Source organism: Leuciscus leuciscus (genome assembly GCF_965113295.1).
Source record: "Leuciscus leuciscus genome assembly, chromosome: 18".
Lineage (NCBI taxonomy): Eukaryota > Metazoa > Chordata > Actinopteri > Cypriniformes > Leuciscidae > Leuciscus > Leuciscus leuciscus.
This window is the reverse complement of record NC_138742.1, coordinates 7,654,399-7,682,291: the sequence shown is the minus strand read 5'-3', so window position 1 is coordinate 7,682,291 and position 27,893 is coordinate 7,654,399. Positions and strand designations below refer to the sequence as shown.

The 27,893-nt window shown below is 37.1% G+C and overlaps 2 protein-coding genes and 1 long non-coding RNA gene across 3 annotated transcripts; 1 reads left to right on the top strand and 2 right to left on the bottom strand.

Moving 5' to 3' along the window:
• Positions 1–189: 189 nt before the first annotated feature.
• Positions 190–15,788, bottom strand: vwa1 (von Willebrand factor A domain containing 1). The gene is made up of 6 exons (XM_082145633.1): positions 15,374–15,788; positions 8,627–9,184; positions 6,693–7,016; positions 5,007–5,300; positions 2,744–3,006; positions 190–1,619 (listed from the first exon to the last, which is right to left on the bottom strand). The coding sequence occupies exons 1-5, from the start codon at positions 15,456–15,458 to the stop codon at positions 2,753–2,755; spliced, it is 1,515 nt and encodes a 504-aa protein (XP_082001759.1). The 5' UTR covers positions 15,459–15,788; the 3' UTR covers positions 190–1,619; positions 2,744–2,752.
• LOC309481034 lies at positions 9,191–27,279 on the top strand. Its single transcript, XR_014199861.1, has 5 exons — positions 9,191–9,981; positions 10,515–10,642; positions 16,860–16,938; positions 25,135–25,245; positions 27,168–27,279. It is a non-coding gene; the product is annotated as an uncharacterized lncRNA (long non-coding RNA).
• On the bottom strand, positions 17,971–21,990 carry LOC309480231 (uncharacterized protein; the record flags this gene model as incomplete). Its single annotated transcript, XM_082144641.1, has 4 exons — positions 17,971–18,018; positions 18,873–19,094; positions 19,197–19,712; positions 21,931–21,990. 4 exons carry the CDS (start codon positions 21,988–21,990, stop codon positions 17,971–17,973), a joined length of 846 nt encoding a protein of 281 aa, XP_082000767.1.
• Positions 27,280–27,893: the final 614 nt, after the last annotated feature.

The window sequence follows — 27,893 nt, the reverse complement described above, 5'->3', positions numbered from 1 at the left end:
AATATTATTTTTATTTACTATGGGGTGAAATGTGACTCATTTGCCTTGAGCAAGGGAAAGGTGCTCTATAAAACAAAAAAATCTATCAATTAGATATATTTCTTATTTTTAGGAAATAAAATATAAATTTCTTAAGGTATAAATAATGACTTTATTACACAGAGGTTTAGAAACAAAAGCAGACATGGATTGAAATCGATCCTTTTTTTTTTAATTTAATAACTGAAAACATTTTAAAAACAGTGATGTGTAAGACGTGCAGCCAAGCTGGGAATGAACAAGCACCTTTTCATAATACATAAAGCTTGACCTGCCATTATGATGCAACAAACAAAGACACAAAATATCAGATGCTGAACTTTTCTGAATAGCTATAGAAATAGACTACAAATTCTTGCAGAATGACCCTAAAATAGGGATGAAAATGGTTTTCCTTTTCATGTCTTGATGAATGATATGATATAGAAAATGATTCACATCATTAAAAGTCAGAACAAAATGATGTTACTGTAAACACTATTTTAAGACCTTGATCCAGCCTGCGAACTTATGCTTGCCTGTTAAGACACAACTACAGAGAACATAATTAATACATGATCAATCTAATCTACAGTATGCATGCACAGGGAAAAGCTTGACCCAATGAAAGAGTCACTATTCTTCAAACAAACCAACGTGGCCCTTTTGAACCACAAAACATCTGCGACCAACATCTGCAAAGTCTTAATACTTTAGCCACAGTGATTAAGATCCATGCCAGATTTTCAGTGTTTCACCGCTGAGAGAATCTGCAGCTATGGTAACGTGTAAGTTAAGCAGGGCTTCAATGTTTGCATTGACCTTGAAGAAAAACCAGTGATGGAGGTCATTCAGATTCCCCCTAATAGTGTCTTATTGTTCCCTTTTTTTTTTCTTTTTTTTTACTGCGTTGAGGAATCTGAAAACAAAAATACAGTAACCAACTATGTCTCTGATAAATATAACTCAAAAAGCATTAGTAGGATATTTACAAAATATTGCTTCGGTGATATAACTCTTAATAAACATAATGCATAAACATTCTAGCAACTTAAAGGAATATTATGGGTTCAAGACATAGCATATGCATGTTAAAATGCACAGTTTGGAAGGTATAGCCAATGTATAGCAATGATAAAGTGGTTAATTTTGCCTATTATAGTCATCAATGATCATATAGAGCCGTTTAACCCTGTCACTTTCACTCAATATGTGCGAGGATACTACAAACTACTACTATAAGTGCATTTCTGTAAATGTGAATTTTGCTTGTTTACAATATATGTTTAATATGCAGCGAGCCACAGATGCGTCCAATAGTGCTGAACTCGTATTGAACCCGAAACATCCCTTTAAAAGTCACTTTTGAGCTCAGAGTCATTTAGTCTCTGTATTATAAGTGTTGTTTGGGGTGTGTGTGTCAGTGCATGTTGTGTTGCTGTGTTTAAAGATCACCATCTTTGGGTGATGAGTTTTCCAACAGAGTCCTGGACTCCCCTGTCCTCCCCATCTGTCCATTTGTGGAAAGCTTTTTGGTGTTGTTCATCCCTCCATCTTTCCTGTTTGGCAGAGCGTTGCTCCACGGTTCCAGGTCACCGCAGCTGTGTAGAAAAACAATCAAAAGGTGGCGTTGTTATTATAATAAATGTGTGTTTAAAAGTGTATGCAGTGTAAAGAGCTTAACATTTCGCCTTTTTGTTTGTCCAACCAATGTATTTATGCAATGTTGCGTCATACAATTCTGTTTGGTAAAATTACTTTACTTTTAACCCTATAAATCCTGCTGGATCATATTTGATACGCAAATTTCTAAGGCCTCTAAATTAGCAACATAATCCAAAATTTGCTAAAAAAATTACAATCTACTACATTCCTTCTGTTTTCTGATTGATAATTCATACTTTTTAGCAAGTAAAATACTTTTTTTTTTTTTTTTTGCAATTCAATCTTTACTGATTTTTATGAAGTAAACATAAAAATAACTATTATATTTGAACATTTACTAGACTGAAGCGACTTATGGTTATCAATATATCATATTTTAAAATCAAACATGATCCATCAGGCTTTTGAGGAAGGTTTATTTGTTCATCTCTCAATCATTATTGTATTGCATTGTATGTTTTGCCCCAAAAATAAAAAACTACAGAGCTGTAATCATAAAACTAAGCACTTAACTCTTTCCCCGCCAGCGTTTTTAAATTCACAAAACTTTCATGACCCCAGAATATCTTGTTGTATGAATATCTGAACATACAATATGTCAAAAGAAAGAACAGAGCCTCTGCTTTTTAAACAAACGCATTTTATTCTAGATTCATGCATTCTTTTAATTTAATCAACACTTGAATGTGGGTAAGTTTTATAAATAAATAAAAATGCAAAATTTTTAACAAAAAGCTGAGAAAATACTATACTTTTGCCCATATAAATAGCAGCAACTGCACCAAATGTCATATTTTGCTCAGTTTGGGCCTCTGCTCTGAGTGTGAGCTCTATGTTATCTTATATCATATTATGAGCCACAAAATCCGGATGTTTTCAAATATGATACTCGCACATGAAAACTTTTTAGACATATTTTTTATATTTCCTTTAAAGGTTCAACAAACTGTTCCATTTCAAACATCGTGATATTTCAGACTATATTATGCCATATGCCAGGCTTTTTTCATATCCTAAAATAACCCATAATCCCCATGTTTCCCAGACAGGAGCGTCTCACCGGAGCGCTTCACGCAGTGCAGCAGAGACCCTCCCCACGGGCCGTCCGGTACACCGGGGACACGCAGACGCGGGCTCTGGAGGGCACGTGGGTGAGGGTGGTGGACAGCCGGTCGGGTGGTAAATACAGGGTGGAGTGCTGGCTCTGACCTCGCTCCCATGTGACCCAGTAACCGCGCAGGCCGTCGAAACTCCCCTTCCACCGGAGCTGCACTGACTCATTGCCCACTGTGGTCAGCTGCAGATCCGAGAGAGCCGGCAACACTGGCAGAAAGAGGGAGAAAGGTCAAGCTTCCCGTTTCTTGCTGGGAATCAGAGCGAGGTGAGCGGATGTGGGAAGGATAATAGCAGGAAAGAGGAATTCCAACACTATTCCAGATGCTCCTAATGAATTTAATTAAGGAATAAACTTAATTAACTTAGAACTACAATAAGGGTGTGTTCACACTTGTAGTTCGGTTCTCTTGGTTCTTTTAAGTCCGGATCAAAAAAGAAAATGATACATTTAGTCCTGATTTGCTTAGCGTTCACACTGTCAGTATAGATATTTTGTGAAGGAACTTGTGGTGTGTACCGGGCTAAATGCGCTCGCTTGAATGTGTGTAGCAACATACAGTATGATGGAGCTGAGAACTTTTGAAGAGCTTATGAAATGTGTAAAGGACTCAAAACAGCAGCAGGAATCCCTCCGTCACACACACAAACGAAGATCTGCTGCGAGGAGACCAGTTCTTACACCTGTACTGAACTGTTAATGGGCAACATTGCAACTATGACAAGAAAAAACAGGTGTGCTTAAGCATTCTGTCCTTTTTAGGGTCGCATCTTGTGACATCATGTCTGTTTTTGGTGTGTTTCCGTGTCTTTGGTCCGTGTTGCGTTCATATTTCCGTCGAACCGCACCAGAGTTTGTTTGGAAGTGGACTGAGACGCATCTTTTCATTGCTCTTGGTGCACTTGTTTGGTTCACACCAGGGTTCGGATGGCAGCGTTCACACTTATTCAAACGAACCGCATTAAGGGTTTGTTCACACTTGTCAGGTTTGGTTCAATTAAAATGAACTCTGGAGCGATTGCTCTGTTAGTGTGGTTCATTTGAATAAGTGTGAACGCTGCCATCTGAACCCTGGTGTGAACCAAACAAGTGGACCAAGAGCGCTGAAAAGATGGGTCTCAGTCCACATTCTTTATACATTTTATAAGCTCTTCAAAAGTTCTCAGCTGGTCAAAATACCATCATATGTAGCTACGCACATACATCGAGCGCATTTATCCCAGCACCGAACAATCTCACCATAGTTCGTCTTAATCGAATCAAACATGCCAAGTGTGAACACAAATCTAAGTGTCATTTCAGTGGAAAAGGAAAGTAGGGAGACCAGGGACAGTTGTAACACCTTGAATTCCTACAATCAGAAACAACCTAGAGTGATGACACTCACTCATTGTGCTCATGCTCAGTTAGTTTCCCCTCATTCTTGCCAAAAAGGGAGTTATCTACAAAAGGTTGTTTTTGAGGTAAAAAATGACTTTTCTTTCTGATGTACTTTTTTGGATGCTGTTATAAGATCAAATGTCTATGAACTCAAACAAGTATTATTAGAATCACTGTTTTGTAAGCTAAAAATAGAAATGGCTAACAAGTGTCAAACTAGCAGTCAAGCTAGCTCACATGAGATGAAAACATGGTTGGTGATACTGGGACTGTCCCAGTATCACCAACCAAGTGTCATTTATATTTTAAAAACTAATCAAGCAAAAAAAAAAAAAAAAAAAACTGCATAGTTTCCCTTTAATGTGCAAATTAAATGTAAAATGTCATCAAATCACATTTTAAGGTAATTATCTTTTTTTATATAAAAAAAATTCATAATTCATTTTAAGTATGAAAAAAAGGTAATCATTACTTAAAAACATGAAATGAATAGTCACAATAACATGACTGATTAATAGCCTAATATTTTCCAATTTGAGTACCGGTATATGATTGATTCATTATGTATACTTTAGACATGTTACAAGGGACGGTTGTAACAGTGGAGAGACTGTATTAAAATCAATTTTGCAACCTGTACATATTTCATAAAACCACTTAAATACATTGTTTCAGCAGTTGACAGATTGAAGTTTATAATACAACAAATTGGTTATTCCAGTATAAATGTTTTTTGATGTATTGCTAAAAATGGCAAAAAGTGTTACACCTGTCCCTGCTCTCCCCCTACACTTATAAAGGCGTGCCTAAGAGATCGGTTGGTCCTTACCCTCCTGTGTACAGGCTTTAACCGACATGGCTCTCTCTTTGCCGTTGGACTGCCTCGCGCTCACGGTGACCAGGAACTGTGTGTCGGGCTGGAGGTCGGTCAGGACGGTGGAGCTCTGCGTGTTACTGACGCGGGTGACCCGGAGCGGGCCTGAAGGAAGAGCTGAATACTCCACCTGATAGTCCTGGATGAGGTGAGGGAGCAGTGGAGCCCAGCTCACACGCACACTCCTGCTGCTCGACTCCGACACACTCACTGTGGAGAGGGTCTGCACCTCTGGCTGAGGAGGATTCACTGGAGGAGAACACATGATGATGGGGAGACATATAAGATCAAGTTCACTTTTTGTCCCTTAAAATATATATTGAGGGCTCCGTTGTGTCGCTTAACGTGTGTAAAGACAACAAGAAACTGTTCACATCCCATTTTACTTTTCAAAAGGTAAATTTTTTTTGTATGAAGACAAGGGGGGATAATATGCACCTATTTTTATTTCATGTTGAATTTAACAGTGAATATGCCTTACTTTTGAGTTTGTTTTTCAGAATTTCTCAGTGATTTTCAATTCTCATTATTGTAATAGAGCTAAAATTGCATTTTGATATTACAATAAATATTAAATGATATTAAATTAATATTCATAAAATACGAACATTAAATTATTATTACTATTAATACATTTTGTTAATTTTGAAATAATAATAATAATATTGTTCATATTTAATCAATGCTATTTAACAATAATAATAATAATAATAATTAATATTATTGTTATTATTAGCATTAATTAAACATTAAAGACACAATGAAGTACTGGCCATAAAAATCATTCTTAGTCAGTATAATTTCTTATTTTTTTATATGTATTATTATTATATTATTTATGATTAGATTATTTAATGTAAAGTCAATGGTATTTAATGCTAGTAATTATAATAACAATAATCATAATTATTATTATTAATAATAATAATAATAATAATACATTTAAAATTCATATTTAATTAATGATATCCAATTAATGCTATTGATAATATTACTAATAACAACAATAATAATATGTTTTATGTTCATATTTAATTAATGATTATTATTATTTTAAGCATGAATTAAACATTAAAGACACAACGACCAAAAAGTAATGGTCATAAAAATCATTCTCAGTATTCTAAGTATAATTTCTTATTTTTTTTACATTTGTCATTATTATCGTTGTTGTTGTTGTTGTTAATATTAAATGTTAAGTTAATTGTATTTAATTCTAATAGTTATAATAACAAAAATCATAATTATTATTATCATTATTAATACATTTAATATTCATATTTAATTAATAATTAATTAATTAATTAAATGTAATTAATAATATTACTAATAGCAATAATAATAATAATAATAATAATAATAATAATGCATTTCTTATGCATTTCATGATCATATTTAATTAATGCTAATCAATATTATTATTATTATTATTATTATTAAAAACATGAATTAAACATTAAAGACACAACAACCAAAATGTAATGATCATAAAAATAAAAAATAAATTCATTATGCAAAGTATAGGTTTTTTTCTTCTTCTTTTGGACTTGTGATGAAATATGATCTGGATATATATGTATTGACAGGCTTTATGAGATTCACACTTCAGTTTGAATGATGATTAATCTGCATATCGAGCACCTGTCTGTGTAGTAAAGGTGGCTTGAAGCGAGTTCAGGAACTCCAGGTTGGCCTTCGGTGTGAGTGTGACTTTGTATGTAGTGTCAGGACGCAGGCCGATCAGCTGAGCCGAGCTGGCATCTCCAGGCCGGGTGATCCTCTGAAACGGACCCAAACCAGTGCCAGGACTGGTGCCCGGACCTCCAGTTCCTCCGGTCTGCCCTGTTCGGATGGGACCAAACTGGATATCATAGTAGCCAGTCCCAGCCAGCACAGGCCTCCACTCCAACTGAGCTGAAGTAGCAGTGACCGACTTCACCTGCAGTCTCTCGGCCCGGATAATCTCTGCGTTTGATCAGAGACGAAGACAAATCAAACATGGCATGAGTTAAATCATGTACTCTAGTCACTAGGGAAATTTCTAACAGGATAAATCCCCACCTGGTCTGAAGAATAGCGTGCAATCAATACGTTTGTTTATGTAAGTGTCTGGAAGTTGCACATGTGTAACGCCTTATATATGTGCGAAGGAATGGCCACTAATAATAGCTGTGTCTAGCGCTCCGGGGGACTTTGCCGTGGGGGGGGGGGGGGGGCGAAAAGGACAAAATCATTTCTGTATAAATAGCCCTCATCTCTTATTACAGTGTCTGCCGGTTTCTGTCCCCGTTTCCTCCTGGCACTTCTTATCTGTGAGCCGTCTCAAGCTATTTGTGTCGGAGTTGACTGGCATTCGAGATTCCTTCGGCACACTGGGGCGGACATCACACACACATCAGATCACTCTCCCTATTTAGAGAACACTCTCATAAGATTGACGGTTACTCTGGGTGAAATATGAAATCGTGGTCTACAGAGTTTCATAAAGTATCAATTTTGAATAATTCTCTTTAACTCTTTCCCCGCCGTTGACAGAACTTTCCTGTTATACCGTAGGGGGCGCTGTTACGCATCTTCTGAAAGAGTACTGAATCTCCTGATCAAAACACAGGCGAAGAAGAAGCAGAAACAAGCGGTATCAAATGTAAGCTGATGCATATGTAAAATAACGCGTTCATCAAACATTAAACAGCATATAAATCAAAACTGTCTAATGTTACTGGATGAAACATTGATAAAACGGGTAAAAAACTAATGTATGAAACTATAGAATAAAATGTTTTTTTGTTTTTTTTTCTGTTCTTTCTTTTGATATATTGCATGTCCAGATATTCATACAACAATATATTGTCTGGAAACTTTTTTTAAAAAGATGCTAGTGGGGAAAGAATTAAAATGATAATTTTGTCATCATTTACTCAACCTAATTTTGTTCCAAACTTGTATGAATTTCTACAAGTAAGATTTTTTTATGGTTTTAAACGAAATTTGAGAACTACTGAAAAAGTTTACAAAAATTAGGAAGTAAATAATTTCAGAGGACTTAATACAAGCAGTCATAATTATGGACTACTTTTATGGTATTTCAGTAGTTTTTATTATTATTATTTAGGTTGGGGGGCGGGGGGTGTATAATAGCATCAATTTTGATGCCATGTTCGATTTAACAATGAGCATGTAATGGGTCCCAACATTTCACTTTTGAGTTTGAAATTTATGTGATTTAATTTTTTTTAAACATTTTTTTTCTTTTCTTCCATTAAATAGAATTTTTCAGCAATAATTCATAGTTCTCATTAGATTTTTTTTATCGTAATATAGTTAAAATTACATTTTAATATTACAAAAATATATTACATATTGAATGAATGTATAATAATAATTATTATTATTATTAATAATGAGAAAAAGTTTTTTTTCCCCTTTTTGGAGCTTGACAGTCCATGTGCTGTCAATATTTGCTTTTGTAAAATGGAATAGATGTATTCAACAGAATAACAAAAGTCAGATTTGGAATGAAATGAGGGTGAGGTCATGGACTAATGCAGTTTTTGAGATATTTCGATGAAACGCACCAATAATTGCATTCCTCAAGTCTTCACTGATGATGTTGATATCGTCAATGTCCACAAAGAACAGGTGCTCCTCTGTGGGTGGACTTGCGACCTCTCTCAGCACCTGGTAGTTCCCGTGACCAGTGGAAACCACCAGTACAGCCACCCCTTCTTCTCGCAGCCTCGTCATCGGTTCCCGTACCTCGCCGGGATCCACTCCATCCGTGAGCCAAACCAGAACCCTGGGAAGATCCGGTCTGGCACCTCCCGGGACACCCTGTTTCAAAACCTGGTTCCTAGCCATCAGAAGAGCATCCACCGTGTTGGTGTCGCCCTTCAGCTGTTTAGTCCTCTCCAGGGCCGCCTGCAGGCCTTGCTGGGAGCTGTAGGCGTCAAAGCCGAACTCGAGATGGGGCTCCGTCCCGACCTGCAGCAGTCCCACCCTCACCTGATCCGGCCCCAGCGAGAACGGCAGCGCGAGCTCTGACAGAAAGTCCACCATACGGGAGAACTCGTAGGAGGACACGCTACCAGAGGAGTCCAGGAGAAACAGGACATCGCCCTCGCAGCAGTTCAAAACTGTAGGTGAAAAACAACAGTAGACATTTAAGTAAATGATTCATGGTTTAACATCTCAAGAGAGGGGGTGTTTATTTAGGACATACTGAAGCAGCGCTGAAACACTCCAGACTTTTCAAGGCATGAGGAGAAGGAGTTTGTGTGTGTATAGACAAGCAAGTAAAAGCACATTTCTCTTCAACAAGCCACATGGTTTTTAGATATCATTTACCCCAAACAAGCCCCTAAAGTTTAATATTTAAAGGGATAGTTCACCCAAAAAGGCATTTTCTTTAATCATTTACTCATCCTCATGTTCTTCCAAACCTGCACGAATGAACACAAAAGAGGATTTTGGGAAGAATGATTTAAGCTGTCTTAGGGTTTTGGACCGCGCTGACTTTCGTGGGGAATAAAGTTTATTTATGGGTGAACTATCCCTTTAAGGTTAGGGGTGTCTTGTAGGGAAACACAATTAATTTGATTAATTGAAATGTATTTATTTATTTGTTTACAAATAAAAAAATTCAGCAATAAATTAATAGTTTTCATTAAATTCTCTATTATTGTAATTGAGGTAAAATTATATTTTAATATATAAAAAATAAATATTTAATATTAAATGTATGATTTTTTATATTATTAAAAAATATTAATACTTTTTAAAATATTATTATTATCATTATCATTATTATTATTATTGATAATGGCTTTTTTTTTTTTTGGAGCTTGACAGGCCATGGTCAATATTTGCTTTTGCATTATGGAAAAGATCATCATCAACTTCTAAACAAACAACAGAAGAAAAAGTCATACTGGTTTGTAAGGAAATGTGGGTTAGTATGATAACAAAAATCCGTTTTTGAAATATTTCTTTGAATATTGCATTAAAACACTGTCTTATTTGTTAGTAATATTTACTAAATAAAAATATCTTAAATAATAAGATTTTAATTAATAATATGAATAAATTTAATAATAATAATATTGTATTATTATTATTATAGTTGTATTGATATAAAATCACAAAACATTTTACTCGCTTCAATTAATTCAATTGCACAGCTTCAGATGTTACTATGGAAGTAAGTTTGGATGCACAACATTTAAACTCATTAAATGTTTATAGCGAACACAATAAAACGAGGAGAGACTCTGAGAAAGAGCGGCCAAACGAAGATAAGTGTGAAACCGAGTGAGGAAATTAGTCATTTGCGAAAGGAAGTTAGCTGGAACGGTAGATTCTAAAAATAAGGATAAGAAAACAGTAGTAGCCTATTTATTAGGATAAGGAAGAACTGGGGGCTTCACAATATTTAAAGAGATGGAACATTTGATTTGGCCTTTACAGGAATTTCCTGGCAGAGGATCCCTTAACCTGGAGCAGCTTGATAAACATAAACAGATGGGGGAAGGAACGGCCCTGCTACTGGATGTTACAACCGGACTGACGGGCATGCATGGAGAACAAGGGGGGAGGTGAGAATTGGCTGTTCCATATGAAGTAAAAGAAGGAATGTAGAGGCTATTCCCTGAAGAGGAAGAAAGAGTGTGTGCAGAAAAGAGCGAGTGGGCGAGAGGGCGAGAGGGTTCAGATGAATGCTGCCAAGCGCTCGCCACCTAAGACAATCCAAAGTCGCCAACGTGCCAAGTCCTGTGTGAAGATCTGGAGGCGTAATCTGAATCGAATTATAAGAGAATCTTGCAAATCGCTTTCTTTGTAGCCCATTTTTTGTGACGAAGAAGGTCAGTTTCATAACCAATGAATTCTACTAAAATCTAAAACTTCTCATAGTTTTCTTACACTTTGCTAAGAGAAAAGAGCCTATCAGGTCACTTGAACCTATAAGTGTTACCATTGCCAGACGGATTGGAACCAGGGTGCGGTGATGGCAAACAGAAACGGCTGGAGTCAAACCCAAAATGCTCAAGGCTCTTCCTAAATTACTCTCTGTGAGTCACTGTTGGTGTGTCTATAGTTTTGTTCAGGCAGGCATCAAAATAATCGTTTTATGTTTGTGGCAATTTTTGTGGCAATCAGATTAAAATGAGCAGTTCAGCCTTGAAACTCTATTCGTGTTCTGACTGGTTGTTTCAGTGTAACCACAGTCAATCGACCCCTCGACTAGGGGTGTAACAATATATCGTCCCCTTGGAATTATAAGGTTCTATCTGCGTTCTGAGCAGTTTTGAGATATTGAGCTTTAAAGTTTTTGCATTCCATTCGACTGTGTAGAAAGAAGCTTTTTATTTTCTAAATAAAAAGTTCCAAAATGTACACAACTTAAAAAACAACATCATATAATGTAAAGAAGTGGTCACAGAATAAGAATATGTGAATAACTAAATTTTGACAAAAATGTCAGATAGAACCTTATAATTCCAAGGGGACGATATCGTGTCACAATATTTCGCAATGCAAAAATGCAACAACGTGTATCGTGGATAGTGACAATATGTATTGTGTGCAGTTCACCCAAAATGAAAATTACCGTGTGAGAAAAAATTCAAGTTTACAGAGTTTTAGTGTCAGTACTGCATCAAACTGTTCAAATAATGTTGAATATAATGTATAATAATGCAATGGGGGAATATTTGTGGGTCCTGATAATGCCAAATGTCTGATGTTACCAGTAAAAAATGGCCTACATTATAGTTAAATATGTCTGGTCAGTGACAGAGTTCAAGCATGTTCCTCTAAAATATTCTGTATTTTCAGCTTCAGAATCATGAATATTTTTATTCTGGTGTCACTATTGTCCTGTGAATTGGGTTTCCAGCACCAAGTCCAAGCCTATTACTTTCCACCCCCAATGCAATACCAAATTTTGCATTTTAATCAACAGTGCATTTTTTGTTAACCTTTTACCATATGTCTTGGAGTATCGCAGTAATATCGTATCGTGAGTCCAGTATCGTGATATATATAATCGTGACTTGTGGGTATCGTTAAACCCTTAAAATCGACTCATCCAAACGAACACACTAAGGGTGCTTTCACACTGGGTTCGATTGCCTGGTCTGAACCCGAGATCGATTGCTCCCCACAGCTGGACTGTGTTCAGATTATATTATTTGGGTCCGATTTGGGTGTTTACCCCATTACTTGGTAACGACGGCGCAGGAGAAGGTGGCAAAATGCATAGCAATGCCTCACTTTTATATTTTTACACACTTTTACACACCAAAAGTGCTAGTGTAAAAGCAGCAGAACTCAGTATCCTCCACCTCCCCAGCACCACCTGTCTAGATCTGCTACGGGGGTCTAAACCACACATGCTATTTGAAATCTGATTAAAGTCCAAAATGTTATGACATTGGCATGCAAACCAATGAGTTTGAGTTCAGCTGTTCGAATTGAGCTGTGTTTGAATACGATCGTTTGATCGTAGTGAACAACGTGACATTCACTAGTGAGTCAGCGAGTTGGAAACAATACATGCATGAATTCCTCTTGCTTATCTTTCATCAAGCGTTTCATGAGTGCAGTGGGATGTCATGATAGACATCAACAGAGGCAAAGTGTACTCGATACCCCTATTTTCTGGCATTCATTTGGTTTCGTGAAAGCGGTCGATAGCCTAACATTAGTGACTGACAGGAAGAATCCTTTAATTCGCACGCCTCACTCAATGTGCACGTCAGGGATGTGTTGACATGAAGTTATTTCTGTTCTATTCATACAGCAAATACTCCCTGTCAGTTATAAGTCCTGAAAATGTAAGGCAGCGACATCGATCATAGAATTTTTTTGTCAATCCAAATTGTGAATGAATATAACTGTATTTAATACAGCAGAATATGAGAAGATAACCAGACCACAGTCCAGGGAGAAAATGCTTTAATTCAACATAAATTATTCATTTTTCATAAGTCTTATGAACATAATTCATCTTTTCTTTTGCGTGAATCACTTAAACCTGGACCATATGTGTTGAAAGAAAAGAATCCCCTAACACGATGTGTGAAGAAAAATGCTTTTACACACATGTTTCTCTTCTAGCTCTCATGTTTGTAATGTGCTCCATCATGTTTAACAGAAAGTAATCCTCTGTAATGAGATTAAAGTAACTCCAGATTTCTTCTTTCAGTCGCATTATTGTTTAAAAGGCTTTGAGATCTTGATGAATTAACCAAGAATAGAATAGAATAGAATGGTTACACTTTATTTTAAGGTGTCCTTGTTACAGTGTAATTATACATTTAAGTACTGAGTAAGATTAATTAACTATGTGTACTTACTATATAGTTCAGTCATTTTATGAAAAAAGGTTGAACAAATTGCAACAGAAGCAAACTCAACTGATTTTGTATCCTCAATATGTCCTGAGTAAGAAAAAAAAAAGCCCAGATGAATCCCATTAGGGGAAAGATTCGAAAAAGACCCAAATATAGTCTATTCATACGCCTACTCATTCTTTTCCCCACGTGAATAGAGTAAAAATGTTAACCTTTAGATATCACCATGAAAATTACTGAGTTGATTTACTTACATCAAGACAAACAAAAATTGTATTACAAGTTTTTTTAAATTGTTTGTTAACATGGACAAACGGTGCATAATCTAATTACGTATGTGCTAATTTGCATAAATACCACAACAGATCTAAACATTGGGTATAGCCAGGTGAAAATGTCTTGTTGAATCTTGTTGACATATAACAGTAAAATACTTAATGTTAAGGTATGAATGGAAACCCATGAACATTAATACATAGAGGCAGGAAGATATACTTTAAACCAGCCTTTATTAATTATTATTGCAGATATGGGGTTTGGGGCTGGGTCCGTGCGACTGTTTCTGGGGATTCACTTTTTATTTGACTTACCTTTTGTCATCTGCATTCTCCTTACCATTGTCTCCTGTTCTTCCCTCAGACTCGTCCCCCAGAAACAGTCCCACGGACCCAGCCCCAAACCCAATCTCTTAAAAATTAATAAAGGCTGGTTTCTAAAGTACTTCTTCCTGCCTCTATGTTTTAATGCTCATGGGTAGCCTAAATGGTTTCCATTCAGACCTTAATATTAAGTATTTTACTGTTATATGTCAACAAGATTCAACAAGACATTTTCACCTGGCTATACCCAATGTTTAGATCTGTTGTGGTATTTATGCAAATTAGCACATACGTAATTAGATTATGCACATGTTAACAAACAATTTCAAAAAACTTGTAATACAAATTTTGTTTGTCTTGATGTAAGTAAATCAACTCAGTAATTTTCATGGTAGGCGTATGAATAGACTATATTTGGGTCTTTTTCAAAACTTTCCCCTAATGGGATTCTTCTGGGCTTTTTTTTTTCCTTACTCGGGACATATTGAGGATACAAAATCAGTTGAGTTTGCTTCTGTTGCAACTTGTTCAAGGTTGACCCCCATTTTGGCTTAAAATGACTGGACTAATAGGGTTATGGTTAGGAATAGGTTTGTTGTAGGGTTAGTTGCATGTAATCATGCATAATTTATAGTTATTACTATAGTAACTACATGTAATATGTAAAAAGGACACTGTAAACTAAAGTGTTGCCTAGAATGCCCAGGTTAACGTTAACTCTGAGCAGTGGTCAGTGATTTACATTATAATGATTATTATAGCACTCAAACTCAATGCATGTTTGTTCTGGAGAATGGGACTATTAAAGAATAGTTAACACTTTAAAGTTATATTATGTTAACAGCAGTTAATGCAATAATAACTAACATGAAATTTCTTTTTGCTCTTGTGTGTTGCAAAATAAAAGATGATCTGCTCTTCTGATTTGGGTACTGAGTGATGTCTCACCTTGATCAGGTACTGACCCACATGACTCACCTGTCCTGACTCCATGAATCAGATGAATCACCTGTCCTAAAACATGACTCACTCAAATCAAATACTGACTTCTGAATTGACCAATGTGTTTCATCGTAAGGAGAACAGTAATAATTTACCTAAATTACCTACAGAGTCTTGAACTAGACGTTAATCAGGTACTTTAACCACTATAATCCACAAACATAGCCTACTGAGTCATACAGGATACCTTATCGTTCTGGTTTTGATCCGAATGAAATGCTTGACTCAAATGACTCGGCTGAATCAGGCACCGAGTTAAGAATTAGCACATAAGTCTCAAATAAATTGTGTACCGCGTCCTGTGGATTAAAGAATACAAAATCTCATACTTGAGCTCCGAATTAAAACATGACTGAAAGTAACGACTCACCTGAATCAGGTACCGAGTCCTGAGCGTCACCAGCCCACAGAAACACGCTGATCAAAACACACGTGAGCGCTTTTCTGACCTCCATGGTTGACTTTTATGTCAAAATTATAGTCTATTCTGCACGTTTTAACGCGTCTACATCGTCTAGCACAATTTCTATTAGATTTCTATTTCTAAAATCCTCACGGTTCACTTTAAAAGTCTCATTCAATGCAGGCAGTCACCAGAACTGCAATAAAATGTGCAGCTGCAACACCTGCGCGACTAGGCTACTCTACATTCTGCGCGTCGAGAACGAAATAAACACGAAACTTTTTGCGCTGCCAAGCCTGCCATAAACTGCTCAGTGTGGATCAAAAGCAGTTTCGGATTAAAAGCCTCTCTCTCTCATGGCTACTGAATGCAGCATATTCCTCCCGCCCTCGGTGAACTGCGCACTCCTCCTCTAGTACTTTAGACGGGTCCCAGCGTCACCATCTTGAACCTGTGCCCGGTTTCTGGTCCTTCTGATCTTTATGTTACAGTTATTTTCTTGCTAGGGAATGGTCATATAATATGTATCATTATGGGTAACTAGAACTGGCCACTTGAGAGTTCAGTTGTTCATTAGTTCAGAAGAGCCTTTTACTGTATAGTTGACACTAATGCATGTATGGTCCCATGACACAACTTTTTCTTTACACATATATAGTGATGATATGCGTTTTGGTCATGCATTTGGGTCAATGCATACTTCAAAAGTATACTTAAATATAATAGGCCTAATTATAATATAGGCCTTATTATAATGCATCATGATATAATATCATTTGCAATAAATAAATATGAATATTTGATTAAAGAAATACAGTAAAAACAGTAATATTGTGAAATATTATTACAATTTGAAATAATTGTTTTCTATTTTAATATATTGTAAAAATTTAATTTATTCACGCGATCAAATCTCAATTTTCAGCATCATTACTCCAGACTTCAGTGTCACATGATCCTTCAGAAATCATGATAATATTCTGATTTGCTGCTCAAGAAAAAAATATTTTATTTATTATTATCAATGTTGAAAACTTACATTTTTGATAAATAGAAAGTTCATAAGAGCCGCATTTATTTGAAATATAAATCTTTTGTAACATTTTAAGTCTTTGCTGTCACATTAATTAATGCATCTTTGTCGAATAAAACTATTGAAGGACAAAATAGTTGAAAATTCATCTTTGCATCAGAGGAATAGGTTATATTTTACAGAAAACACTTATTTTAAATTGAAATAATATTTTACAATAGTGTTTTCAGAGTATTTTTCAAAGAAATTCAGCCTTCTTGTGGATAGTACATTTAAATAACTAAAAAGATATTTAACAGTGCATGCCTCAACTGATATTTTCAGTTTCTTTCTGGAAGATATGCAGATGATGAAGTGTTTGTTATCTTGATAACAATGTACTTGTGAACATGGTTTCATTTTATTGTGTTTGCCTTACAGGTACACACTTCCAGACGCACCTAATAATAGACACACACGTGAGTCACTTCAATCTGAGGACATGAGATAAAGTCTTATAGTAAGTATAAGGAAGTAGTAAAGACAGCTTTCGACCAAACATTGTATTGGACCACATGCAGCAAATTTCGTATACAGTGTAAAAAGATCCCATAAGCCGATTTCACCATTACACACCTACTAAGCAAACAGATATGATATGACGTTTGCGGCGCTGAATTTACATTCAGTAACTTAACCGCAATTCTTCCTTTGAACTATCCCTGGGCAAACCCTGTGGAGAGTTCAAAACCTCTGCAGAGATTGTAAAATGAATGACTGGATGTTGCAATTCATATACAAACGTGATCGTGCAACACAGTGTCGGGAAAGTGTTGTGCATTGCTGCAGCCTGCACCCGACCAGTATAGACACGCACCCTCATAAGACTGTCATCATTTGTACACTGTCCAGTCTTTGAATCGTTCAATAAATAAGGTGCATCTGTGCACCTGGAAAAATGCTGCTCTGGAAGGAAAAATGTTGCTCTGGAATGTGTGCGTACAGCTTTTTGTATTGACTTGCAAAGCAAGTTGTCCAGCGATACTCTGTTATTCTCATCGAAGGTGAGGTAATATCATTCCAGAGAGTGTTGAGAGTGGAAATAAAGTGGGAGGAGAGTGATTTGAATATCAAATAGCGCTGCAGAGCAGATTTTAATCAAGGACCAAGTCAAAAAGCTTGGACTTTCCACTTGAGGTGTGTTGAATTTCAAGAGTGCTTCATGAAAACACAAATAGGTGTCTGAGTTCTCAGCCAAAATGGCTAATGGCTGTTCAAGTGAGCATTGTCCTGGGAACTGCATGGTCACATGATCTCACTATAGGGCTTTTATTAACTGGATTGAGTCATTGGATGTGAGTGGGTATGAGGGAAGGGTACAGGCATGGCACTCAGAGCTCCTCTGAGACGGCTCAGTTTTCTTAATGTGGACCAACATATGTTGCTTTGAATGCCGGTTTGCTGCTGTCTCTATCAGGCTTTACTAACAAGAATTTAATGACTAAAAAGATCAAGCTGGTTGGTTGAGTAGATGCTGTTAGTTTCAGCATGGCTATGGTGCGTCACCAGCTGGAAGAGTTGGAGTCTTGCAGAGATGTTGCTGCAAGAAGGAGGGGAAGTTATTTAGATTAAAGATTACGAGGCACATGGATTCAAAATAAATAATCATGATGTGCACGGATAGATCATTTATAATAAACTGTCACGTGACACACTCGGGAAACAGAGAGATCCATGTACAGTATTTTTAATATCGGGGCAATCCAACTCATAATCGTCCATGCAAAGGTCAAAATCCATCATAGCAGTCCAAATACAAAATAAACAAGAAACAAACCAGAACAGACCGGAACCACAGATCGGAAGTGTAGGGTGACATAAAATAACGACTCTGTGGCAAACACTAAAACAGACAGGCTTATATACACAGGGAAATGACAATGCTAATGGGGAATAGGCTGAGTGCAATGATTAGTGACAAGGGACAGCTGAGTGCAATGAGGAAACAAGAATCGTGGGGAATGTAGTTCAGAATGTGACAGACACCGTGGGGAAGGAGGACATCTAGTGGTAACCAGGGAACACAAACCAGACACTGTGACATAACTCCCCCTCTACGGAGCGGCTACCAGACAAAACAAGAGTCCAGGCGGGAGGTGGACTGGTGGAGGATCAGGGGGAGGGATGGGGGGCCAGGTCCATGGAGGGAAACGGGGACAAGGGGTGACAGTTCCTCTGGCGACCAGGGCGGAGACGACAGTCCATCGGGCGGCCAGGGCGGAGTAGGTCGTGCAAGCGGCCAGGGCCGAAACGACAGTCCATCGGGCGGCCACGGCGGAGACTACCCCTCGGGCGGCCATGGCACAGGAACAGACACGACCCCTCGGGCGGCCATGGCACAGGAACAGACACCGGCTCAGGAACTGGAACAAACACCGGCTCAGGAACAGACACCGGCTCAGGAACTGGAACAGACACCACCGGCTCAGGAACTGGAACAGACACCGCCGGCTCAGGAACTGGAACAGACACCGCCGGCTCAGGAACTGGAACAGACACCGCCGGCTCAGGAACTGGAACAGACACCACCGGCTCAGGAACAGACACCACCGGCTCAGGAACAGACACCACCGGCTCAGGAACAGACACCACCGGCTCCGGAACAGAGACCACCGGCTCAGCGGCGGCCATCTTGTCTGAAGACACAGGTTCGGCGGCGGTCATCTTCTCCGAAGACACAGACTAGGCAGACGTGACGTGAACAGGCTCGGCTGCGACCATCTTGTCCGAAGACACAGGCTCGGCAGACGTGACGTGAACAGTCTCGGCGGCGGCCATCTTGTCCGAAGACACAGGCTCGGCAGGCATGACATGAACAGGCTCGGCGGCGACCATCTTGTCGGAAGACACAGGCTCGGCAGACGTGACGTGAACACTCTCGGCGGCGGCCATCTTGTCCGAAGACACAGGCTCGGCAGACGTGACGTGAACAGTCTCTGTGGCGGCCATCTTGTCCGAAGACACAGGCTCGGCAGATGTAACGTGAACAGTCTCTGGATCAGCAGACATGATGGATCGCTGGGGTGGCGCAGGCAGTGCGAGCAGCTCGGGCGGGGCCGGCAGAGCAGGACGCCTGGGCGGCGCGGGCAGAGCAAGACACCTGGGCGGGCGGGCAGAGCAAGACGCCTGGGCGGCGCGGGCAGAGCAAGACGCCTGGGCGGCGCGGGCAGAGCAAGACGCCTGGGCGGCGCGGGCAGAGCAAGACGCCTGGGCGGCGCGGGCAGAGCAAGACGCCTGGGCGGTGCGTCAGGGACGGCAGTCACCTCCAGGATGCTCTCCGTGTTAGGAGCACCGGACTCGGGATCACCGGACTCGGAACCACCGGACTCGGGACCACCTGAACTGGGACCACCGGACTCGGGACCACCGGAACTGGGACCACCGGAATAAGGTTCACCGGGACAGTCACGGAGGGAGTCTTCCTTCTCCTCCTCCGTTTCGGAACCACCGGAACTGGAACCTGGGACCACCGGAACTGGGACCACCGGAACAATCACGGAGGAGGTCTTCCTTCTCCTCCTCTGTTTCGGGTGGCGATGTACAGGCTCTGAGCTGAATGGGACCTGCGGCAAATGGAACTCTGATCTGTTGACCGCCATAGCCTCCTCGGTCTGACGGGTCCATAATGCCAGGCATTGAAAGATGTTCATACGGGCAGGAACCTCTTCCACTGGCGAATTCCATTTCCGTTGCCTCCTCTCTGTCCTCGTGGTTGGGGAAGCGCCACGAAAATCAATACCGCTGGATCTCTGCTTTGACGGAGTCGTTCTGTCACGTGACACACTCGGGAAACAGAGAGATCCATGTACAGTTTTTTTAATATCGGGGCAATCCAACTCATAATCGTCCATGCAAAGGTCAAAATCCATCATAGCAGTCCAAATACAAAATAAACAAGAAACAAACCGGAACCACAGATCGGAAGTGTAGGGTGACATAAAATAACGACTCTGTGGCAAACACTAAAACAGACAGGCTTATATACACAGGGAAATGACAATGCTAATGGGGAATAGGCTGAGTGCAATGATTAGTGACAAGGGACAGCTGAGTGCAATGAGGAAACAAGAATCGTGGGGAATGTAGTTCAGAATGTGACAGACACCGTGGGGAAGGAGGACATCTAGTGGTAACCAGGGAACACAAACCAGACACTGTGACATAAACACTGCAATATTCTGTTAAAAAAATAAGAATTGTCCATTTTGATTTCATGGTGACTTTAAGACCGGAACGCTTCAATAAACTCACCATTTTCTTATTTTCTTTATTTAAAATGAAAACTGACAAGCTGGTTCTGGATCTGGGTCTGGAGGGTTTGTTATTGACTTGCATAAATCAGGCACAATCCAATTCACTCTGGTTTAAGCCGGCCTCTTCAGCGATGAGGTGTACTGAGTCTGTAACCGTAAACCTTTCTTAAACACCCTCGGAAAGAGTATGTAATTGTGGAAAATACTCGTTTTTTTGGTGAATCAAAAACTGCCATTTCAATTTTGTGCACAATATACACTCTCAGCTGTCAGATTCAGAGCCCTATTTTAAGGATCTAAGCGCATGGTCTAAAGCGCACGGCGCAAGCGCACTTAGGACGTGTCCGAATCCACTTTTGCTAGTTTAACGACCGGAACATTTTTCGATGCACCCGTTGCATGGTCTAAAAGGGTTGTCCCTATTCTCTTAATGAGTAATGGGTGTGTTTTGGGCGTAACGAGCAAAAAAACAATCAGAGTCTCATCTCCCATTCCCTTTAAAAGCCAGTTTGCCACGGCAGGTTCGCTATTTACATGCCGGAATTTGCAAGTGGAAAAACTGAACGCTTCTCCAGAGAGAAAACGGATCTACGGGACAAAGTGTACGTGCGTTTTGCACCCGCCTATAGGCGCATATTACTAATGCGCTCTTTAAATAACAAAAACAATACTACTCAGTTGGTCAATGGCGCAGTCTATTTCAGTTGCCTCAAAATATCAACGCGCCAACAATGCTCCCGAACACACCTCGTTTCCAGACCAGCACGCCCATGGGCGCAAATGCATTTGCTATTTAAAACAACGTGGCGCAGGACGTGAAAATGATAACTGCGTCGGGTTGAAACTTGCAAAAAAAACACTTGCGTCGCGCCTGGTGTGAATGATAGGGCCCAAAGTCTTCAAGTCGAAAGCAGCACTGTTATCGCAGGCATGTGAATAAACAAAGCTGTTATCTGTTATCTGATTTCTGTTATCTGTGCGCAGAAATGCAGGCAAGGCAAGTTGAGATCCGATAATCAGAAGCACTCGGTAAAAGGAGCCCGTGAGGCCCGCGTTCACTAATGAGGACCAGGCAGAAGACATAAATGATCACCTTTCACGCAAACACTAAAAATACTGTGGGAATGCAGAGGGGTTTCCCATGCATCCCGTATTTGTAAAGAGCTGCCTTCCTGACTCTAAGTCTGTGTCTTCAGTACCTGCGTCACTTTAACTTCCCTCTTTGTGGTCTGAATGACCTGACTTCCATTCCCTGCCATGCTCAAGGTTTGTCAAGAGGGTTTGTTTGTGCACTACACATTTTTTATGGCTTCCCATATGGGCCCCATGTGTAGGTATGTGTCTCCGCCTGTACATGGCTGGTAATCTGTGTTTGTTTACCACCATGTACATGTCATTGCATGTTTTGTATCTATAGCAATAGGCAATCATGGGCGTTATAGAGGTAATGCTCTTTTTCCATCCCTATAAGTTTCAAGGAAAAAAGCAGCGGTTTCATCACAATTTCAGCACTCAGAGTTTCCCAATTTTATAGCGCCAACACCCACTTTACAACTTTTCCATGCTGCGCTCCCACACCGCATCTCCCTGCCAGCTGTACTGCTGCATCTCAAGAAATCAATCCATCACATCCATCGCAACAATCGTGACACTGCAGCTACTAATCGGGAACGAGAGTCCCTCATGTATTTACAGCATTCCTAAAAACGTGGAAAGAATTCTTCAGTGGAAGAGGAATTTCCACACAAAAAAACAGCTATTATATCCATGACAAATACAATGAGGCCCTTGTGTCCTCATCTGGTGTCCGCTGAAGGATCCTTTATTAGAGCGTGTTTGTGCTAGAACTGATCGTTTTGAATGGAAACCACATAATGTCTGGGGTTAAAACTAGTAAAGCTCACGTGATCTTTTTCATTCATCTCGGATTTAGTCATCCGTTCGTGTGAGTAAGTGTGGATAAAGGGCACTGCATGGGCGGACTGTTGGACTTAATGTCAATGGGTGACAGCTTATTTTCCCATGAGAAGCAGCAGCAGAGACTGCATGCATTGAAGAGTCTCGATCCAGACGGATCTTTGTAAATGCACGCACATGCAGAGGGATTATGGTGTCAGCTTAATGATGTTTTCTCTTAAAATACTTTCTTGGTTCAGTATCATTTAAGCTTTGTCGACAGCATTTGAGGCATAATTATGGTTAGCACACACACACACACACACAAAAAAAACATTTAAATAACAAATAATAATAATGAAAACAATAAAAACATATAAAAATAATGATTCATTTTTTAAAAGAAATTATACCTTCACACTCTGGTTTTGTGATTTATCTTTTGTTTGTTTGTTTTGTGTTTTATTTTACTTTATTCGTTTATGGTTTATTTTATTAGTTTAGTTTATTTATTTTTATTTAGTTTAGTTGTTTTATTGTTTTATTTGATTTATTATATTTTATTTTATTAGTTTAGTTTACTATTTATTTTATTTTATTTAGTTTAGTTGTTTTATTGTTTTATTTGATTTAGTATATTTTATTTTATTAGTTTAGTTTACTATTTATTTTATTTTATTTAGTTTAGTTGTTTTATTGTTTTATTTGATTTAGTATATTTTATTTTATTAGTTTAATTTAGTTATTTTATTTAGTTTAGTTGTTTTATTATTTTATTTTATTCAGTATATTTTATTTTATTAGTTTACTTTATTTTTTTTATTAGTTTAGTTATTTTATTTAGTTTAGTTGTTTTATTATTTTTTATTTTATTTAGTATATTTTATTAGTTTAGTTTATTATTTATTTTATTTTATTAGGTTAGTTATTTTATTTAGTTTAGTTGTTTTATTATTTTATTTTATGTTGTATATTTTATTTTAGTAGTTTACTTTATTATTTATTCGATTTAGTTAGTTTAGTTTAGTTTAGATATTTTATTTAGTTTAGTTGTTTTATTATTTTATTTTATTTAGTATATTTTATTTGATTAGTTTAGTTTATTATTTATTTTATTTTATTAGCTTAGTTTAAAGTTGTAAAATTTGATATAACTTTACACAGCAAAGGTTAGTAGCAGTTTCCATGCTAACACTTATATTGTTCATGGCTTGTGGATATGCTTTTGAATAAGTGAGTATTTGAACATGTGCTGCTGATTCAGCGCAATCAGCAAAAAATTCTCAGTATTTTTTTCTTGTTTTCCAGTTCAAATATAAACATTCTTAAATCAAGATACATTTACTGGAGGAGCAAAATGGCTTAAAATATTAAGTTTTTTATGCTAAAAAAAACATAAAAATTTATAAATAAAAAATATCTGCCAAAGGAGTCAGAAAAAAATAAACTTAATTTAAAGGGAAAACAAGATTATTTTTCTTACCTCAATGGCAGATATTTTTTCTTGTTTTAAGCATAAACTCACTTAAAATAGATATTTTTTAAAAAAGTCATTTTGCATGATTTAAGAATGTTTATATATTGTCCTGGAAAACAAGGCAGAACAAAATAATTTTTTTGCAGTGTAACTCTGTAAGCTTTGAATATTCCTTTTCTCTGATAACATTTTAGACACAAATGGAAAAATTGTTGACGTATAGTCAGAGTTATTGACATACAGCTATAAAACTAATATGGATAGCAGTTCGACTAATTTGATCTTGGAAGAATTCGATGAGAAATGTTTGAGGTCGTATTGAGATCCATTGCAGACTGAAATCTTCACAGCACAGTTTGAGCCAAAGACAAGACAAACAATAGAGTATTTTTACCCAAAGAAGCAAAAGTCTCCTCTGATCTATAGGCGAAATATTAAAGAAACCTGTTTTTGCACTGCTTTGCATTCCTCCCATTCCCCCAAGTCATCGTTATAGTTCCTCACATGTTCTCATGCGTTTCAATGCATTTAAGCATTTTCCCGTGTTGGCCGCAGTCTTATACAGCTGCGGTTTTCTTTTACATCTCTCTTTAGACATATCCTGACCTTCCACTCCCACCCCCATCATTCCCAAAAGACTGTCCAGCTGCCCTTCTTTCCATAGAAACCCACATATACACAATCACACACAAAAGTCTCTTTCTACACGTGCGCAAGAAGGCCAGACAGGCCTTGTGTGTTGGTACAAGGCCGGTGGTTGTTTTCGAGAGCATGTTTGTGTGCTGCGAATGATCTTTTTGAGTTTGTTTACCTTATCCTTCTGAGCGGATGTCAAGAGGGTGTATTCAGTTTATATTGCCTTTGATTGGGCGCCAAATTCCCCAAGAATCCCCCTGTTTCTGTGAGGCCTGTCTCGACAGATTCGCCTGCGGATGTACTGGAAACACACACTTAATGTAGAACAATGCTTGCTAAGACAGATTTTTATAAGTGTGTGTGTGCGTGCGTCTGCTCTGTTATCTCTCGACAGATGTGGGGAGCTCTTGATGACAGCAAACCTTTAGCTTTGAACAAACAGCTTTAGCACCTGAGCTCGGTTAAACGAGTCTCTCGTCGGGCTGATGGGGATGAGAAGGAGAAGGTGAGGAGCAGTGAATCACTAAACCACAGTCTGTCTATCTAAAGAACTGATATATCTGAATATCTGAGAAAAGAATCTCAGTCAACAAACATAAGCACAACTAAACATAGATGCTAAAGTGAGCCAATAAGATAAGATGCTACTGATAACAGAGATGCATAACAAACAACTAGACATTTGACAAGAAACCAGAAAGGGTTTAATTATTATTTACCATTACTATTTTACTATGAATACTGTTTATTTATTGTACATCATAAAACAATACGCTTGTATTTATTTATAATTTGTTCAGTTTAACATGATAAAACAATATAAATATTTTATGTTAAATAAAAATAAGTATATATTATATATAGAATACAATAATAATAATAATAATTATTATTATTATTATTATTTAAAAGTAATATAATATTTGTTTTGCAATATTTACAATTTTATTATATATTTAATAATAATAATAAAAACAATGTATCATTATTATTATTATTATTATTATGTTATAGTGGTATAATAATAATAATAATATAGAAATAATAATTTATTATAATATAAAGTATAATAATAATTATTATTATTGTTTTTAAATATATAACAATTATTATTATTATCATTCAAATGTAATAAAATATAATATATTTAATAGATGGTAATAATATTTATAATAATAATAATAATGTATTATTATTATTATTTAATTGTGGTATAATAATTTAATTTTGTATTGTTATATTAAATTATTAATAATAATGATAATTTAGTATAATATTAAGTGTAATAATAATAATAAATTGAGTAGTTATTATTATTATTGTTAATATTATTATTATTTAAAAGTATTATAATATATTTAATAGATGATAATAATAATAATATTGTATTGTGATATGAAATATATAATTACTAATAATTGTTATTATTTACGGAAGCGTATTGCATTCACTTGAGAAAAAAAATCTACTCTGTTTTTCTGAATTAACGAGTTAATTATCTCCGAATTACTAGATAATTTTTCATAAAAAAAATTTTTTATTCTGTTTTTCTGAATTAACGAGTTAATTATCTCAGAATTACGAGATAATTTTTCATGAATAAAACGTTTTTGCTCTGTTTTTCTGAATTAATGACTTTATCTCAGAATTATGAGATAATTTTTCATAATTTTTTTTTTTTATTCTGTTTTTCTGAATTAACGAGTTAATTATCTCAGAATTACGAGATAATTTTTCATGAATAAAAGTTTTTACTCTGTTTTTCTGAATTAATGACTTTATCTCAGAATTATGAGATAATTTTTCATAATTTTTTATTTTTATTCTGTTTTTCTGAATTAACGAGTTAATTATCTCAGAATTACGAGATAATTTTTCATGAATAAAAGTTTTTACTCTGTTTTTCTGAATTATTGAGTTAATTATCTCATAATTCTGAGATAATTAAGTCATTAATTCAGAAAAACAGAGCAATTTTTTTAAATGAAAAATTATCTCATAATTCTGAGATAATTAAGTCATTAATTCAGAAAAACAGAGCAAATATTTTTATTTCAAGAAAAAATTATCTCATAATTTTGAGATAATTAAGTCATTAATTCAGAAAAACAGAGCAAAAACTTTGTATTCATGAAAAATTATCTCGTAATTCTGAGATAATTAACTAATTAATTCAGAAAAACAGAGTAGATTTTTTTTCCTCAAGTGAATGCAATACGCTTCCGTAATTATTAGTATTATTATGTAATTTATTCAAATTAACATCTATATTTTGTCCACGGCTAATGTTTTTAATTAAGGGAGCTTTGTGAATCTCTCTATATGTGGATCTCCTGTTTCTGTGTGTTGTGAATGCTGGGACTGTTGTGCTCAGATGGTTTTACATTAATGGAAAGAATGACTTGTTGTGCTGTGTATCTCTCTCAGGCACGCTGCATACAACCATCTCAAGTGGAAATGGAGAAAGAAGTACAAATAATAAAGACGTCTGTAACACACACTGATGTATAAACAGGACGTTTTGACCTCAAACACAAAGGTAAGATTCTTCACTGCATTCGTTTACATGAATGAAGGAGCAGTGTTTGCATTACTGTAGCGATGACGGCTAGTTCTTCCTCTCTCTTCTCCTCTTGACCTCATAACCTCTGTAAAGAGACGGTACCAGGCAGAGAGAGAGAGAGATACAGACATGACACACACATTCTCTTGTTACGAATGTCAGTTACATGTTGTGAAAGGAATTTAAATACACATGAGTCTGTGTACAGACTTGTGAAGCTGTAAAGACATGCTCATATTTAGCCGATGCTCCTATTGAGATTGTTAATCACATACCAGATATGCTTTTTTGGTTTTTGGAAAATTATGTAATCATGCATTTCACAAACTGTTCTCCTGGATCATCCCAAGTATGGGCTTTTAGTGGAAATAGCAACAACACACAGCAGCTCATAGACTTTATATAACAACAGGAGCCGTCAAGATCATAATGCAAAGGATAAGAATCAGAATGAATCTAAGAATACCATAGGTGTCAAAAAGTGAGCTATTGCTTGCAATGCGAATTATGTAACTCAGACAAATTGCTATAATCAATCAAAGACGGGTAATTACTGATAAAATTATATATTCAGGGATGATTATGTCATT